A 17,408-nucleotide genomic window follows, 5' to 3' on the forward strand; every position below is an offset into this window, starting at 1 on the left:
CTCTGGCACACGAGGCTGAGTGAATACATCACCCACCAGTTTATAAGTCATCCCTTCGCAGAGAGAGAAGAGGCAGAGGAGGAGGAGAAACGATGAAGCAGAAGGAAGACGAGAAAGACGGAGCAGAAGAACAAAAAACAAGATAGAGGGGAACGTAAAGGGGAAGGTTTTCTGGATCAGCAGAACATTTTTCTCCTGTTTGGAGTTGGGAGGCCCTGCAGCTGTAAGAATGTGGATAGAAACCAAAACGGAGGTGGAGGAGGCCAGCAGGAGTCGGGCCGGTTTCAGTCGGCGCGTGCTGGATGGTCTGATGTTGTGCACTGGAGACATGGAGCACTTGGATACATACATCCAGGGTAGGGAAAGAAAAAGCTAATTTGGACTTTGGTGCTACTTTTACACACATTATTCACCAAGTTTTAGAATAACGATAACACTTGTGTGCAAAAACCCAAATAACCTCGGCTAGAAATGCTCACGGTGCGGGTAAAATATGCAGATTTAATCACAGCAGGGCTCCCACAGCGAGGTCGCCCGCACTCTGCCTCTAACACAACATATTCGTCATTAAAATCTTTTTTCCAGTCACTTTGCAAAACATCCTGAACTAACAAGAAATCAACACAACAGAGGAATAACTTTGTCAGCAGTAGTTTGCCCCCCCTCTTTTTTTTTTTTTTTTAAACATGTTTGAATATTTGTTTTTTGCTTCCTGACCAGAAAAGTGGTTTGTGCTGCAGCTGGCTGTGTGGGGGCTGAGAGGGGTGGCCAGAGTGATTCTGGCCAACAACCCGCTGAGCGGAGCTCTGATCCTGGCTGCCCTGTACTGGGCCTCCCCCTGGCAGGGCCTGCTGGGAACTCTGGGTGTACTGGCCTCAACGCTCACAGCTGTCATCGTTGGACAGGACAGGTGGAGTTTACACTGCCGCAGAGATCCAAACTCGCTTAAAAACGGCAAATGGTGGTTTGAAAATTGTCGCAAGAAATCAAGTGGTACGGGTCAAAATGTTTTGGTAAAGTTCACTGAATTATGTCTGAATGCAGTTTTAAGTTCACACTTCTCATCTTAAAGAAGCTGTACTACAATGTATGCCTCCCAGTGTGAAATATGCTAATGCCTATCCTTGTTCAAAAACAAACACTTCTCAACTGGAGGTCAAGGTGTTTAAAAACGAGGTGCAGAATACATTTACCTTCACTCTGAAGTTGCTGCTCATTAAAACAGAGACGTTTGTTTCATGAGGATCCGTAAAGTTTCATGAGGATCTTGCCAGTTGACGATAATTATGTTTAATAGGTTCCTAAATGATCATTTTTCATTATGAAACAAACACTTGAGCTCCTGTGCTTGTGAGCAGTGGCGACGTGGCGGGAGGTCTCCACGGATTCAACGGCATGTTGGTGGCTCTTCTGATGGGAGTGTTCAGCTCAGCGGGAGACTGGTACTGGTGGCTGCTGCTGCCTGTCTGTCTGGGCTCAGCTGCATGGTATGAATCTCATATATGCTTTATAACAATATAAAGCATAGATGGCGGCATCCGCCGTTTTTCCAAAGGCTTAAAAAGTATGATTGTATATATTTGAAACAGTATGTAAAATCTTGACTCTGTGAATTAGACTAATGTATGCTTTTTCAAATCGTTGAAGTTGTATCAGGTAGAATCAGTTCACCCTGAGAGAAGAATGATTCAGTAAGCTAAAAATCAATACGACACCGATGACCTTGAAGCGTGTATGAAAGCTTCTCATCAGCATCGCACCTCTTAGCGTTGCTCAGACAAAAACGTTGTTAAATGTCTGAAGAAAATAGTTGCTGCCAATAAAAAGGTGACGTGGTAATATTTCTCTGAACCAAATCAACATACTTAACACATTTTCTTTCTGTGTGTAAAGAACGTTTTATATTCCAAAGGACACACCCCACTGATATTCTTCTTCTTTACTTTATGGAATACAAGTTGGCAGTCATTTCATATTTCTGAGTTTGATTTCAATTCTAATCAAAAAATCAAAAGCATGTTTTTCAGCATATTGTGTTTTAATTTATTTAAAAAGCTTATAGTTTTTTCCATTTACTTTCATTTTCCCAGTGTCTTTCTGTCCAGTGGGCTCACAACGTTACTGGACCACTGGGACTTGCCTGCTGCCGTGTTTCCCTTCAACATCATTATCGTCCTTTACCTCCTGTGCACTGGAACGAACAGCCCTTATTTTCCTCACGACCCAGTAACACCACCGGGGGCAGTAGAGCCTAATGACACAGCGCTTATAGCAGTCGAGGTGAGGACAAAACAACCCGCTATGGACTGCATGTCCACCCAGCACGGGTTTAAAGGTCATAAAGTTGTGAAAGACAATCTCTATGAAGGGGAACATAAAACTACAACCCGACAACGCCATACGGTTGTGAAGACACTAAAGGTATTTGTGAGCAATCAAATTTTTTTTCTGACGAATATTAAAGTAATACACAGAATGTAGTACCTGGACTTTTTTTTTTTTTCATTTTAGAAAGGCGAGGTATTCATCGGTTTGCAGAAAAAAACAACAAAAAAAAACACGTTTTATGTGATGTAAATGGGCAACAGCAGAGCATGTGCACTGAGCTGCAGTCTTCCAAACTCTGTATCCTAAACAAACACTGGCTGAGAGCCAACATGAACTAAGAGACAAAATACCACCAAAGCTTTGACACCGTTTGGTCAAAAAGATCAGTTCCCATGGCTTAACACCATGGAAACGCTCTGAATTTAAAAACACAATTTTTGCACACTAACTTTGAGATAAAGAGCTACCATTTTGCAAAAGGTTGCATGTTGATCTGCTGACCCTCTTGATTTGTTTGGCCCTTCATCAGCAGCTGCAGAACAGAATGAAAAAGGCCAAAAACCGCCTGAAAAGTAGAGTAACAGCACTTTGAGTGTTAGTGGGTGTATTCATAATAATATGCTTCTATAATTCATATCTATTTATATATTACAAACAGAACACTTGTGCTTGTGAATTAAACGCAGAAGATATTACTCACGTTTATTTGAGCTGTCATCTTCAAGCTTTTCATCGATTTCTCTAAAGTCTCAATGATAATGTCAGAAAAGTGATTGAACAGTTTTGAATACTTTTTTTCTTGTATTTCTCTGCAACAGCCTCAACCAGTGGAAGAGAAATCCTGAGTTAATACGCCTTCTTGTATGAAGATGCAAACCTCTGTCAGCTGAAAAGGTCAAAACTCGATTCTGTTTGATCTTTTCGTCTTAAGGTGAACGCTTTCCCGGAGCGAGAAGCCTTACGCTGAGGAAAAAAAAAAAAGAGAGGCGGCGTTTAAGTGAACTGACATAATTCATTGTTTTTGATATGAGATATGTAGCTTTGAAGTTGCGAGCGGTATGGTAGTTTACCACAGACAGATCTGAGAAACTCCAATTTGTCTGAGTGATGTCGTTGTGAACAGTTTAAAATTTACGTTTGTGTTGCAGTGACGTTTCGTCTCAAGTATTTTCCTTCGTAATTCAGCCTCTAGTTTACAGTTCAACAATCTTCCAGTTACAGATCCCTCCAGGGTATCTGCTATGTTTAAGTTCAAAAAGGAGAAATTCAACCACTGGAGAACATCAAACAAATCTGGAAACTACTGGACAATAAACTTTAGCCAGGAAGGATGAAGATCAGGTAAATGAAAACCTAGGATGGTTGCATCCTAAAAGACTTCTAAAGAACACGCATTAATGTGTAACTAAAAGTCGGTGACAGGGAAGAATGAATGGAAAGATGGGCAGAGTCAGAAAAAAACAGAGAAACCATAAATTCCAACAAAAAAATCCTATAATGTTTAATGTCTTAAGAAACACTAGAATGTAAATGTAAAGTCATTAGATGTGGTCAAGAAACAACGGATTAAACAATTCATCTTTTCAACAGTAAATATCTTTATTTTGTGATGTATTTTCCATATAAATGAAATTTTCCCACAAGGATTTTTTCTTTACAATAAGTTGTTCTGTAGTTTTCTTTAAAACTGCAAAAGCTTTAGCTTCTACCAAAAGTTCCCTCCTTATTAGTTTGCCCTTGCGAATATAATTAAGCCGATTTGTAAGTAAGCCTTTAAGTACGGAGCTGCTTTGTTTCAGGAGGGGGGGATGAACTGTTTGTCTCTGAAGGATCATCTCCAAACTGATGCTGAGCTTTGATGCTAAAAAAAATCCTCTCCACTCCGCTCTGTGTCCTGGATATCAAAATTTAGACACGATGTTAATGACAAGCACCACGCTAAACCACTTTCCACAAGTTTCAGCTCCAACATCTCAGATTTTCTTATCTCTTTCTCTCCCTCCATGAATCGTTATTCATTTAGTCCTTATCTCCTGCGAGCTCATTTTCAATTTGTTTCATTTTCAAGTCTTTGTGGGCCGATAAGACGTTCCTTCTTGTTTAAACATTTCTTATTTCTTGTTAAACACTAAAAATCTTCCTCTCATCTCTTTGATTCTGTTCTCTTTTTGCCACTTTTGCTCTCTCTCATTCCGTTTTCCACATCTTTATCCATTTGTTAAAATGATTTTCCCCTCTTTCCGCATAAAGTAGCTTAATTTATGCTGTCCACCTTGAAGTCGTACATTTCATTTATGGCTCTAGTAAAAAAAAAAAGAGCAATATTTCTCATTTTTTTCTCTCTTCTGTTCCTCTCTTCCATTCGTTTTATTCCAGCCATCTTCCAGCTCTCCTCCGGTTCTCTCCCTAGATGTGTTTGGGGGGAGGGAGGTGACGTCTGTCCTATTTATATTTAATGCTCTCAGATTCAGTCGCTCTGCCGAGGAAAGCGCTCAGACAGCGTATTAAATCTTACAGGCGTAGAGATGCATACACACACGCACACACACATGCACACCCCTACAAGCGCACACACGTTGAGGCAAAAGCAGTAGTGAGGCTGCCGTGTAATCAAAAGACCATTTATGACTCGTAAATATCAGCGAAGTGCAGGTGCAGGTGCAGCCTTCGCGTCGCCATGGCAACTCTCCGGTGCTGAGTGACTGCTGGGAAGGCACCGTTTATCACTAGAGGTGTCTAAGCAGGAAGAGGTGGAGGTTGAGTAAAGGTGATTTATAAAAAGAGAAGAGCAGCAGCATGTTTAGATATGTTTGTTCCATAAAAGTCCGTTTTAAAGTTTTCCTATAGTTCGAGTTCCCGTTTCACCAAGTTTGTTCCTAAACTCTTCCCACCTCCCCAGGTGATCCGCGGCATCCCTCTCGGTGTGGGTCAGATCTACGCTACCGGGGCCCTCGGACCCTCTCTCCTCATCCTGGGGGCCGTGGTTCTCTACTCCCCGCTGCTGGGCATCCACGCTGTGCTGGGATCAGCAGTGGGAACGTTGGCCGGTCAGTCCCGCTGCGTCTTTGTCACCCGTCACAACCAGAATAACCAATATTATGCTCACAGTGCACAGACATCAAGCATATCGCAGACATCTGCCGTGTCGCAGGTGTTGCTCTTGTTTGACAAGTTGCATGAAAGAGCTAAGCTAAAACGCTTAAACGTTTTATAAGTCTGTCTGCATTCTGGCATGGTCATCATGAATGGGATCCTAAATTCAATTTCACATTGAAATCAGTCAGTTTGGATGGTTTTGGTGGGATTAGGAGGTTTTCTGAGAGACTCGCTGGGAGGAAACCCCGGGGCAAACCCAGATTTTACTGGAGGAACTGTTTATCCCTTCTGTCCCCCTGAATGAGTTGGAAAGGATGACAGAGCAGAGAAACGTCTGGGTTTCCTTCTTGGATCTCTTGTGCAGTGTTGACTTAGTCGGGTTGAGTCACATCACACTAAAAGCAGTTAATAAACATTTTTGTTTAGTCTGCCTGGTCTAGATTCACTTAATTATGTATGTTGGATTCAGTTAAAAGCTTACATTCTGAATATAATTCAAGTGTAGGGTCCTTTAGCTTTTTAAGTCACTCCCAAATCGGACATAGCTTTTATTGGGATATTAATATGAAATGTTGTAGTTGGTGTATGTGGCTGAAGCGGATCAGATTCTTCATCCCATTCCTTTTTATGATTCTTCTTCTCTTTGCTTCTTGAGGCTTGTTTTAAAAATAGGCTGCTGAGTTTATTTTTGACATCTGAGATGTTCCTAAAATTAAAACAAGGTGATTTCACGATGTTTTGGAGCACAAGAATCAGGCTAACGCTGGGTCACAGTTATGACATGACTGCAAGTTGCTGTGGTTCTGTGGCTTCTTTGTTTTTAGCTTCTGTTTGAACAGACAGACAGAGTTTTAATTAAAGACAGAAAAAGACGCAGCAACGTCACCCAGTCCACATTTTTAAATAATGGCAAGTTATGGTCTGTGATCGCGAAACACACAGTTATCAAGGAAAGGTCAGTTCTTCTTCATTGGTGTTCATCATATTATTTTTAGCACTAGTGACCTACAGTCTTGTAAGTAGCTGCACGTATCCAGAGTTTTCCGATCGTGACTGTCTGATGGTAAAAGCTGAGCTGTTCTCCAGAAGTTGTATCTTCTGGTTTTGTTGGGATGCCTCTTGGTTTTTGTTTTACATTGATTGTTTCAGAGAATCTTCTATTTATGTCCAGTTGACATTTTCTAAGTAAGTGCATTTGCAAAGTGAAAGCAATTTCATTGTTGTTGTTTTGCTTTAGATCCAAACTGAAATATTTTACTTATTGGTTTCTTTTATTTTCCACCTGTGTTTTATAAATTACCTTTATTTCTGACTGAAACTGACCTGTTTATTCCTCTATGGTTGCCTGAAAATGTATTAATAGTTCTTGTACTTGATCATAATTTGTCTTCTATATCAACACAAAGTGTAATTTGGGTCATCTGCATCACATAATGACTTTATTTCGGCGTTTCAGATTGGGACATTAAAACAAATTCAAATAGACAATGCTAAACATTTTAACACGATTTGTAACACAACTTTTCATTCTGCATTTATTTGCTTACATTTACTCCTATATCAAGCTACAGTAGTTCTAGGTTTTTTTTGTTTTAAACAAAAGCTCATAATTCTTATTTTATAATACTGGTTTGTATGTTGGTAACTATTCTTGTGAGGTGCAAACAAAGTGTTTGCGTCCTGATGAAGGTTTAAAATAAAATAAAAAACGCGATGTAGCTGAATAACTAGCTCGCTCACATTCACTATGTGGTGCATTGCTAAAACATTTCTCTTTTTGAGATGAAATATGAGCACAGCAGAAATCGCCTCGTACAAATCAAGCCAAAGAGAAAGTTAAAATTTCCATATTTGATAATAAAAAATCTCCTGCAGTCATTATTTTTTATTGATCACCTTAAACAGATTGTAGGATCAGCTTTCTGCAAGGCACGCTTTCAACTGTAGAATAGTTTAATAAGATTAAAGTCATCTCAGACTTATGAAACCTTTTAGCAACTACACACATTCCTACTGCAGATATATAATTAAAGCCGCTGTGACACAAGAGGCAGGAAAAGTCTTTGTTGGCTCTTATATTCTGGGCCTACATCTGTACTATATGCATTTACAAATGTCTGCGTTTTTATACGTTTAGTTTAAATATTCATATAAGAAATGATAAATGATGTAATTCAAGCCATGTCGCCACTGGCCACTAAAACTTCAGCACTGAGTCCTAAAATACTTTGACAAGCTGTGAGTCATTCTGCAAAAAAAAAAAAACAGAACAGTGGGAGTGAGCTGGTGCACAAATATGCGAACAGAAAACCTGGACATTAGACTTCTACCAGTGGTTAGTATGCAAACACACATTTCTGCATTAAGCATTAAGGAGATATGACCCTAATGAGGTTGTGTGGGCATCAGAAAGTAGACGGAGCGTCTGCCGGAGCATGGCGGTTTAATGCACGACGGCTAAATGCCTCTAAAGGTCTCTCTCTTGTTGCACATTATTTCTTTCATGCGTCTTCATTATTTCTGACTTTCTCACAGATTTAAAGTCTGGTTTCATTTTTGTCCCCCATTAGTGTTCATGTCTTTAGCGGAGGGTTAAAGACCTCGGGTCGTTCACAGCATTTATTGATGGACAGAAATTGAAGTTAAAGTTGTTTAAAAGTAAAGATCTAATCAGAGACGCATCTAACCCTACCCTTTACTCACATCTGCTCAGGAAAATTTTGAACTGCAAAATAAAAGACATCAAAACCAACACCTGATGTGTCCATGTCTTGTCAACTTTTTAGTGAGTTGTCAGAACTCGTCTTGTGGCTTTTCGCAGACTTTTGACTCATTTTTTTTCTAGTCTTATTGGAGACTTTTGCAGATTTCTAGAGAAAGCACATTGTGTTTTAGGACTGCAAAAGATTAATGCATGTGCCAAGCAAAGCCTCCTCTGACTGAACCTCTCACAGTAATTTGCAATGTGAAAATAAAATCTTCTTTGTTTATAATCACTCCATGTCTATGATTGCATTTGTTTGTTGCTTTTTATGTTATTTGTCTATTACTTTTCTGCTGATTCTTTGTCCTTATCCTTTCATGCCACATTAAGATTGTTCTATTATTTATTTAAGAATCTTTATTTCACCTCCTGTTTCTGATTCTCCATTTGGAACCTGGTTAAAATTACATTCTGACATATATATACACAAACCCATTCAATAAATCTGAATATTATTAAAAAGTCCATTTATTTCAGGAACTTTAACCCTGAGTGAAACACACATAGATGAATTACACACAGATGGATGTTTAAAAGCATTTATTTCTGCTACGGTTTCCCACCTAAGCAGTTTATGCTTATGAAAACACATTTTATTTTTAGGATATTAAATCAGACCAATAGAAAAAGTTTGTCTAATGCTTGCGTGAAGGTTGTTGTTTTCAAAATCTACTTTTAATCTGACAAATGACACTCATCGTTTCAAATTTATGATAGTTTCTGACTCAGAAAAGATTTCGTCCAGGAACATTTTAGGTAAACAAACTGCTCCAAACCCCAACACAGCTCTGACTCTTGCATAACAAACTTAATTTGTCCAAAAATAACATCTTCTTATTTTGTCACTGCGTCCTCTGGAATCTGCTTTTTTATTTGGAGAAGTGCATGAGCTATTTTTAGTTTGTCTATGAATTATTTCTACTTATTTGTTTTTTAACATCTATGTCAGAAATCAAAGTCCTTTCTTATGTAAATATGCTGCTTTCTAATAATTGAGTTTGACTCCTACGTATGACAAAATTTTTCAATCAGTACTTGACTTAATAAATCATAAACTTTTTATGTTCTCCACTGACTGCCTAATTAAGATGATTTTGTTTTGCAAAAAACTAAAGGATGATGCTTTAAAAAAAAATCAAACCTTTTCTTTTCTCTTTGCATTTCGATGTAGCTTGTTCTTTTTCTTTCATCTTTTCCTCACCTACATAATGAAAAGTGTGGGAGAGTTCGTAGCGCGATATTGCTCTGCGATGTCACATTTAAACCCAACTCTGCTACTTGACAGTTCTCATGAAAGGAACAGAAAGATTTCACCGTCAGCAGGCAGAAACTCATATGTCACAGGCAGTTTAATTACAGGTCAGAGGGTTTTGAAGATTGGAACAAAAAGATGGTGAATAAACCGCAGGCAGGGAGAGATCAGCTGGAAAAAAAAGACAGCGATGCTTGAGAATGCAGAAGATGAAAACCCAACACTTGAACAGAGCCGAAAATGTGTTTTTCTCTGCTTTACGTCTCACTTCTTTGACACTTCAAGGTATTTTTTTCTGTTTTACATCTTCTATTTTTTTTATTTGCAGCTTTTTCCTTTTCCTTTTTGGTTTCCATGAAGGTGTACCTTTTATTATCCTATCATCTTGGTGTCCTTGTCACTGACATTAGCCTGCTGTTGCATTAATTATGTTTCCTTCATGGAAACCACATTTGATGTGTAGCTAAACATGAAGGAATGCAGAATGAAACATCTTCACCTGTTATGTTTACAAATTATGCGTATGCTGTATGACATGCCGCTGTTTTTCATATTGCGTGTGTAGTTACTTTTCCCATGAAGGTTGGTCTGGATACAAATTCAAAGTCATCACACATCAAATTGAAAAATATTTTGTGGAATTAAGCTCAACAAAAGTCCAAAAACTGGAAAAAATTTTTTTAAATTTAAGAAACCAAATACTTTATCACATTGTATATATCACAATCGTTTGACTTCAAAGTTGGTGGTTGTCATTAAACCTGGATAGGTGTACAAAGACAATAATGACAACTATTCTCTTGACAGTGACACCGGGGAGCCAATTAGGCAACTCTCTATAATCGCACTTTCCTAATAAAGGTTTTGTGTAAAAACAAGAGAGGAACAAACAGTGTTAGCACGTCTGAGCTCAAAGGAAAGAGACGAGCATTGAACTCAACAGGGACAGAGTTCGAGGCCATATTTAGAGCTGCCACTCAAACACGGTAGTGTATGCCGTTCCCACGAGGGGTTTCCAGAGGAGAGGAGCAGGGGCCGAATGTAGGGCAAAGCCTGCACATCACCTGCTACGACCACTTCATAGGAAAACAAGTAACCAAATGTGTTCTGTAGGGATCAGACTCTGAAAGAAGAGAAACGATGGGAGCTGGAATTCAGATTCAGATTGTTCTCCATTTCTAGGTGTGGATGTTTGGTGGCTGCATTGGTAATTAATGGAGGAAATATACAATATTAGAATCATATTAATTTGTTGGTAAGCTAGCACAGACCCAGCTTTTAAACGTGGTCCATGCATTTTTAACAGGGTAGTGGATGCAGCATCAGGAAAGCAGTTGAGCTCAATATTAACCGTGTTTCTCAATTTCAAAATCGGTTTTGATTTATAACCGGGATCATAGTTCAGCTGTGAAAGGAACAATCTAAGAATCGCAGAGGCTCAAATTTATCACACTGTATGAATGAATGTTGAATGCTGCAGCACTAGCTGTGCTTCCATTGACCTTAAAATTGTGCAAGTTGGAATTACGAAAAGAAATTTTCTTAACGGAGACCCAGCAAAAACATGGCAAGTTTTTAAGATGTTTTTTTTTTCAGCTGCGTTCGGACGTTAATACTGTCAGAAAAATGAAGAAGACGACAGGAAGTGTGGTAGTAGGATAATGGTGCGGGACGTTTTCTTAACTTATTGAACAGACTTAATGAGGTGAATTTAATCCGCCTTCAAATTCAAGTTACTTTTTTTCACCTTCGACAAAACAAACGTCTTCTAACATAAGGGTCATGATGGGCCTTGTGAAATCTATTTATTCATTTAATCCTATACTGCTCCGCGTTCCCACATTCTTTCCCCCAGAAAATTTAAACTTCAACACACCTGAATAGAATAATGATGTCAAGGTGGAAAAAAAGTAAATAAATATCAAACAAGGTTTTGCATCAGTTGTTAAAGCCCTGACCTTAACTCTGTTGGAAAATCTTTTGAGTAGTTTTTTAAAGCAGTTCCGTGCCGGGAAACCGAAATAACCAAGATGCACATACAAATATTTACTTCCCAGAAATGCGACACAAACTGCAGAGATTGATTCATCAATTGAATAAACAAGAAGGGTCAACAGACTGTTTCCTCTCAGCAGCCCTGGATGAAAGTGATCTGTACATCTGTGATTTATTTTAGTGGTTTATTTTGTGCCTGTCACACTGTCCTCTAGTCAGTGGATGGAGGCAGGTGGAGTGAAGGTAAAAAAACAAAAAAAAAACAGAGTAGACGTTAGCATTTGATACGATAGAAGCAGTCTGACTCATCCTGTTAGAAAATACAACACACACACATACACACACCCAATAACAGTCCAAGCTGTGAAAATTACAGCATCCTTTGCAGCTCTCTTCCCATATTACTGCTTCCATTTTACCATTTTGTTGGTAAGGAGCATAAAAAAGGGCAAGAATTGAAAGGGTCAAACAGTGAATAGAAGCAAATGAAGAGGATTAAGAGTGCAGAGGCGTCTGGATGTGAAGAAATGAGCAAACAGCTGTAGGAGAGCTCATCATGGCAGAGTGGACCAGCAGACATCACGAGCAGGAAGCACCGGGGTGTGGTCCGTCTGCTTCTGAACATGACTGCTAAACTGCAGCTCCTATTACCGCGTAATGAGTTAATCGATCACAGTGCTGGCTGAAGGTTGTTTTCTATAACAGGGCAGCTACCAAACTCCATATTGCTCTGAAAAATCCTTCAGCTTCCTTCCACACAGGAAGGATGTGAAGTGGTCCAGACTATTTTCTTTTCTTCTCCCTTATCTGTGCTCAGCATGCCTGGTCGGGCATTTCAGAGTTGTGATGGCTTTTAAAAGGCTTTTTCATCACACGAGATTTACAACTGGAAACACCAAATGAGTATATAATTAAAAAAAGAGAGAATGCTACCAACGTAGGAAGCATAGTGGTTTGGGTATTAAATGGTCCTTCCTTTAGATAGTCTGACAGTTTGAATTATTTATGATCTCGTGGTTCAGGAGGTTCAAAATGCAGTTCCTGCTGCAGGCACCCTGGTCAGCAAGCAGCGGCTGGAGACGTGAGAAGCATGGAGCCAGAATTTAAAAGTGTTTTTCATTAACTAAAAAAAAAACAAACAAAAAAAACACAACAGCCAGCATCTTTAAGTGACCACCTTCTCAGTAGACAGATTGTGTCCATTGCCTTTTACAAGATATTGGTTTTGTTTTGGAGAGCCAACATAAAACCAATCAACACCAACTTACATCTCAGAACTTTTACATCCATACATCCCTATAATCAGACCTGCTGATTGCCCCAATACAAAACTACAACTTAGAGAAAGCAGATTGATTTTTTTTTTCTTCTGTGGCTCAAAGACTCTCAGATAAGCAAACTCCTTTAAAATCCAGTTAAAAACATATCTGCGTTTGTTTTAAATTTGCTTTGTTGAAGCACTTCATTTTGATCTGGAAACTTACTTGCGAGCACGATCTGAATCAGCTGGAGTTTAATTTGTAGAGGAGCCACTGCTCTTCTGTTCAGCTGAAATATATCAGTAATAATTGGAGAGGCTGCTAGTGGCATTTCTCACATTCATCGTCCTCACTTGATAAATCTTAATGACTGCAGCGTTTGGTTGACATTTCCAAGGTGCCGTGATGAGATTCCTGTTTGTTGCTAACAACACTGTGATGGATCGCCAGGAAAGTTGGTGCTGGCATGTATAACCCCTCAGGATGTGGCTGTTTTATTCGCTTTATTACTTTGCAGCCCACATTTGTTCAAAATGCAATTTGTCCTATCATGTGATTAATGGACCAGTGCTGATTAGGCAGCCTTTTAAAGTGAGAGGATGTAAGACTCAGATTTATGTTTTTCTATGTACTCTCATACACACTGACTGACAACTTATTTAGCTACCTATTGTTAATACTGGGTTTTATACAGCTTTGCCTTCACTATTGCCTTAATTCTTTGTGAAATAGATTCAACAACTCGTCAGAAACATTCCTCTGAGATTTTATCCATGTTGACATGATAGAATTGCAAAGTCGCAACAGATTTGTTGTCTGCATATCCAGTGATGTGAAAGGTACCAAAGGTGCTCTGTTAAAGAATTTGTGCTTTATAGCATTGTGCATTATGCTGCTAGATGGAGCCATCAGAAGATGGGTGATAAACATGGTCATTAAGGGAAACAATATGGTCAACAGCAATATTTAGGTAATACATTCCCACCATAAAGTATTTGCTAATGCAAAGCATATTTTGCATTAGCAAAGTATCGACCAATCAGTAATCAAAGTGTGCCAAGAAAACATTATACCGCCTCCAACAACATGAAATGTTGAGAAAAGGCCTGATGGAAACTTGCTTTGGTGCAGCTGAAGCTAAATTTGATCATATCCTCTAAATGTCACAACTCAAATTAAGATTCCCATAGACCAAGAAACACTTTTCAACCTGTTTTTGTCCAATTTTTTGTCCACAGAGTTTTGGTTTGTTGTTATCATATCTCCTGATAGATGTTTTGTTCCAGCCTAACTATTGCCCTGTTGGATTTAAGAAGATTAACATCCACCAGTGTTACAGGAGGAGTGTCAATTATTCAGACAGAATAACAAGAACAACACCCACCTCTGCCTGAGCTGTCAGGATAAAACGCATGAAGTTATTTCATTTAACCTATTAAAACTGTTAAGGGTGGTAATTCTGTAGTTTTGCTAGTATCAACAAGCAATTGGCAGCAACATTAAGAAAGAGGAACATGAGAAACTAAAAAAAAAAAAGTAAAATTTGGGGGTGTGGCTACAGCAGATTTGGGAAACATCTAGAAGAGTGCAGTCCTAGGAAACCTGCTAGATTCTAGGCCTCTTGTTGACAAACTCAAAGTGGAACTGCTTGAGTGGATCATTTTTAATGCTGCTGCTCTATTTTTGAAGTTTTTGCCTACCTTATAATTCAATCAAATTATGCCTACCTGTCTGATTGTTCAGTTCATCGTTCCAGATTTGATCAGCACGGTGGCTAATCTAAAGGTGAAGCATATGAACCTGTGCAGCTGAACTCCGCCGCCCTATTCTTCCTCACCACAGTGTGATTTTATTATCTCCCTCTGTGTGTGGGTGAGAGAGTCACACTGCAGCTGCTGATGCTGGAGGCCATGGGACAAAATGTCAGAGCATCTGGCTGAGCTGAGATCTACTTGGGCCAGAATGACCCCTGTGTAATCGGTTTATAGTTTGTCTGCTGTGGGTATGAGTCAGAGGTACGGTTTACCTGCATCACCAGAAGCCTGCAGCATCCTCCAACAGACTGGGTGATGCAAGCATGACTAAAGTGAAATAAAAATGTAATATTTTAACATGACTTTTGCTTAAAAAAAATGAGGCTTTTTTCCCCCTCCCTTTACATGATTAAAAGCTGAATGCAGATGGCCTGGCTAATTAGCAGCAGTTTTCCAAGTGATTCATCATATCCTTCTAACAGGTTTGCTCCTCACAGCAAAGCAAGGCTAATTGGGTAAACGGCGTGTTCTGAGGATTTTAGCACTTATAACATCGGTCCCCATTTTAGGTGTGTTGACGCACAAATGAAAAATATCCCTATTAGGTTGCATGCAAATTTAGAGTTGCACAAAGGGGTGGAAGCATAAAAGTATGTGTCTAGCCCCACCACATGGACAAGAATGGTACTGCTGTTTCAAGAAGTCCTGATTGAGTGTGTGTCTGGCTATTTTCATGGGTTTATGTGATGACATCTTGTGTGTGTTTGTGTGTCGCAGGTTTATCCATGGCAGTGCGTCATGACTCGCTTTACTCCGGCCTGTCAGGCTTCAATGGTGCTTTGGGCTGCATGGCTGTTGGAGGACTCTTCTTCACCTTCAGCTGGAGGACCCACCTCTTTGCCATCGCTAGCGGTGACAAACATTTACAAAATCTACACACACAGCAACACAATCAGGCCATGACCGCATGGACTTCAAGAAGAGTCCGTCAATTCATTCTGTTTTTTGACAGCTGGCTATAAAAACCAACATTAACGTATTCACAATCAAAGCTAAAGTTGTTTGTTTAGCACAGGGGCCAGCCTTATTTGGAGTATTTAAAAAAAATGTCCACCACTGCATTAATTAATCATTAACTCAGTCTTTATGGAGAACTTTTGGTAGAATTAAATGTAACAAAGTGCTTTACAGAAACTGAAGTAACGACAAAGAATCAAAAGCTCGACCAGGTAATAACGTTACAATAGTAAGGAAAGGGTAATAAATAAGGAAACATTGGCAATTATGAATCAACATCAATTAAAGTGATAAAAATTATACAATTCAAACATTACACAAAATTTATAAAATATGGAATTAGGAAAATGATATGTATGAGTAAGACAGTGATAAAAAACATAGCTATAACAATAAAGGAATGCAATGAAATGAACCAAAAATAACTTATATTCCTTAAATCATGACAAAAATAAAATATTGATAGAACTAAGACAGGCTTATTGAAGTTCAAGTCAAACTACAATGGAAAAAAAATACAATTTTGTACATTTTCAGTAATTTCAATTGCTTTTAGAAGTATAATAATAACCCACTCAGACTGAGTACCTTTAATATTTTTTTCAATTTGAGCATTTCTGTTTTTCCAACATTGTAAATTGCATTTCCATTCCTTTACATTATTTAAGTACAGTATTTTTTCTGTTATTAAACCAAAGGTTGATGTCATTAATCAGTGTAGACTTTAAATCCATTTTATCACTTTATCCATCCTCACATCTGAGAGGAAAAGAGCAAACTGTAGCGGTCACAGACATCACAGATAGTAACACTGACCAGCCTGACATGCAGCTAATTACCTCCCATTATGTAAATTGGCCTTAATTGGTGCTTTGGCTGCTATCAGGAAAGAGAGCAGCCAGCTGCTGCTGTGCACTGAATGTGTGGAGAATATTCTGTATGAACTAATCTTTTTTTTGTTCGCAGCGTTTCTCTCCGCGTACTCAGACATCGCTTTGAGCAACTTGCTAGGAACTGTAAGAATGAGAATTTGGTCTTTCTTCCTGCCTTTCTTTCTTAATAAATTGCAACTTTCTTTCTTGGACAACTAAACCTGTGTAAAATGTGGGTTAAGCTGCTAAAGGTGCCATGAATACACCTCATTCCTTCCCTCTGCTTAGGTGGGTCTCCCAGCATGCAGTTGGGCAGCTACTCTAATAGCCACACTTATGTTGCTGTTGACCGGAAGCTTAGCCGGATACCGCATCCCCATTGGTCAAGTCAAGGCCCCTGAATGCAACCTGCGCTCCAGAAGCCAATGGGAAGCCGGAAACACGGAAGAGAGGGAGAGCACGGATGTGTAGCGGAAAGTTACACCAACTGGACCAAACAGGTAGTTTTAATCTTAAAAATTATGTTAGCTGTGAGTTTTTATACTGGATTTTATTCCAAAGCTGCTTTTAAAACTGCCCTTATATTGACAATACAGCAAATGTTTTAAACCATATTTACTTGACTTAAAATCTGGATTCGTCATTTATAGGTTGGTGTATGCAAAGCAGCTCTTTAGGGATAATCCGTCTGGATTAAGAGTATTTGTTTCGGTCTGTGAAATTAGTTAACTTTTGGTATTCTTCATTTATTTACTTTCAGAAATGTGAAGCATGGTGACAGGCTGCTGTTAAAGTTGTCATTTTAATCATAAATGTCAACAACTTAAAAAAAAAAAAACTTTTTAGGGATCTAAATTTGAACAAGTGAAATTTTGTGAAACATGAAGTTCTGTTACCTCCATAAAGCTTGTGTGTTGCTTATGATTCTCTTGATCTACACTTAATGAAATTTTTACTGAGCGTCTCAAAGTGCTCAAAAAATGATTAGCTAAATTTTTCCAAAAAAATAGGTCCAACTGACCTGCTGTTGAAGTTTGTACATTAAGATCATTTGCACGGTTGTGAGATTGT

At 38.9% G+C, this 17,408-nt stretch overlaps 1 protein-coding gene across 2 annotated transcripts in view; it reads left to right on the top strand.

Moving 5' to 3' along the window:
- The window catches only part of LOC103480784 (urea transporter 2), a 20,587-nt gene continuing 3,179 nt past the window's right edge, over nucleotides 1-17,408 (top strand). For both annotated transcript variants that reach the window (XM_008435960.2, XM_008435961.2), the window contains exons 1-8: nucleotides 1-356; nucleotides 721-910; nucleotides 1,359-1,487; nucleotides 2,091-2,280; nucleotides 5,228-5,375; nucleotides 15,226-15,360; nucleotides 16,432-16,481; nucleotides 16,626-16,837. In XM_008435960.2, the coding sequence (XP_008434182.1) occupies nucleotides 230-356; nucleotides 721-910; nucleotides 1,359-1,487; nucleotides 2,091-2,280; nucleotides 5,228-5,375; nucleotides 15,226-15,360; nucleotides 16,432-16,481; nucleotides 16,626-16,808 (1,152 nt within the window). In that variant the 5' untranslated portion in view covers nucleotides 1-229 and the 3' untranslated portion in view covers nucleotides 16,809-16,837. The remainder of the gene's footprint in view (nucleotides 357-720; nucleotides 911-1,358; nucleotides 1,488-2,090; nucleotides 2,281-5,227; nucleotides 5,376-15,225; nucleotides 15,361-16,431; nucleotides 16,482-16,625; nucleotides 16,838-17,408) is intronic.

Source organism: Poecilia reticulata, linkage group LG18, assembly GCF_000633615.1.
Source record: "Poecilia reticulata strain Guanapo linkage group LG18, Guppy_female_1.0+MT, whole genome shotgun sequence".
Classification (NCBI taxonomy): domain Eukaryota; kingdom Metazoa; phylum Chordata; class Actinopteri; order Cyprinodontiformes; family Poeciliidae; genus Poecilia; species Poecilia reticulata.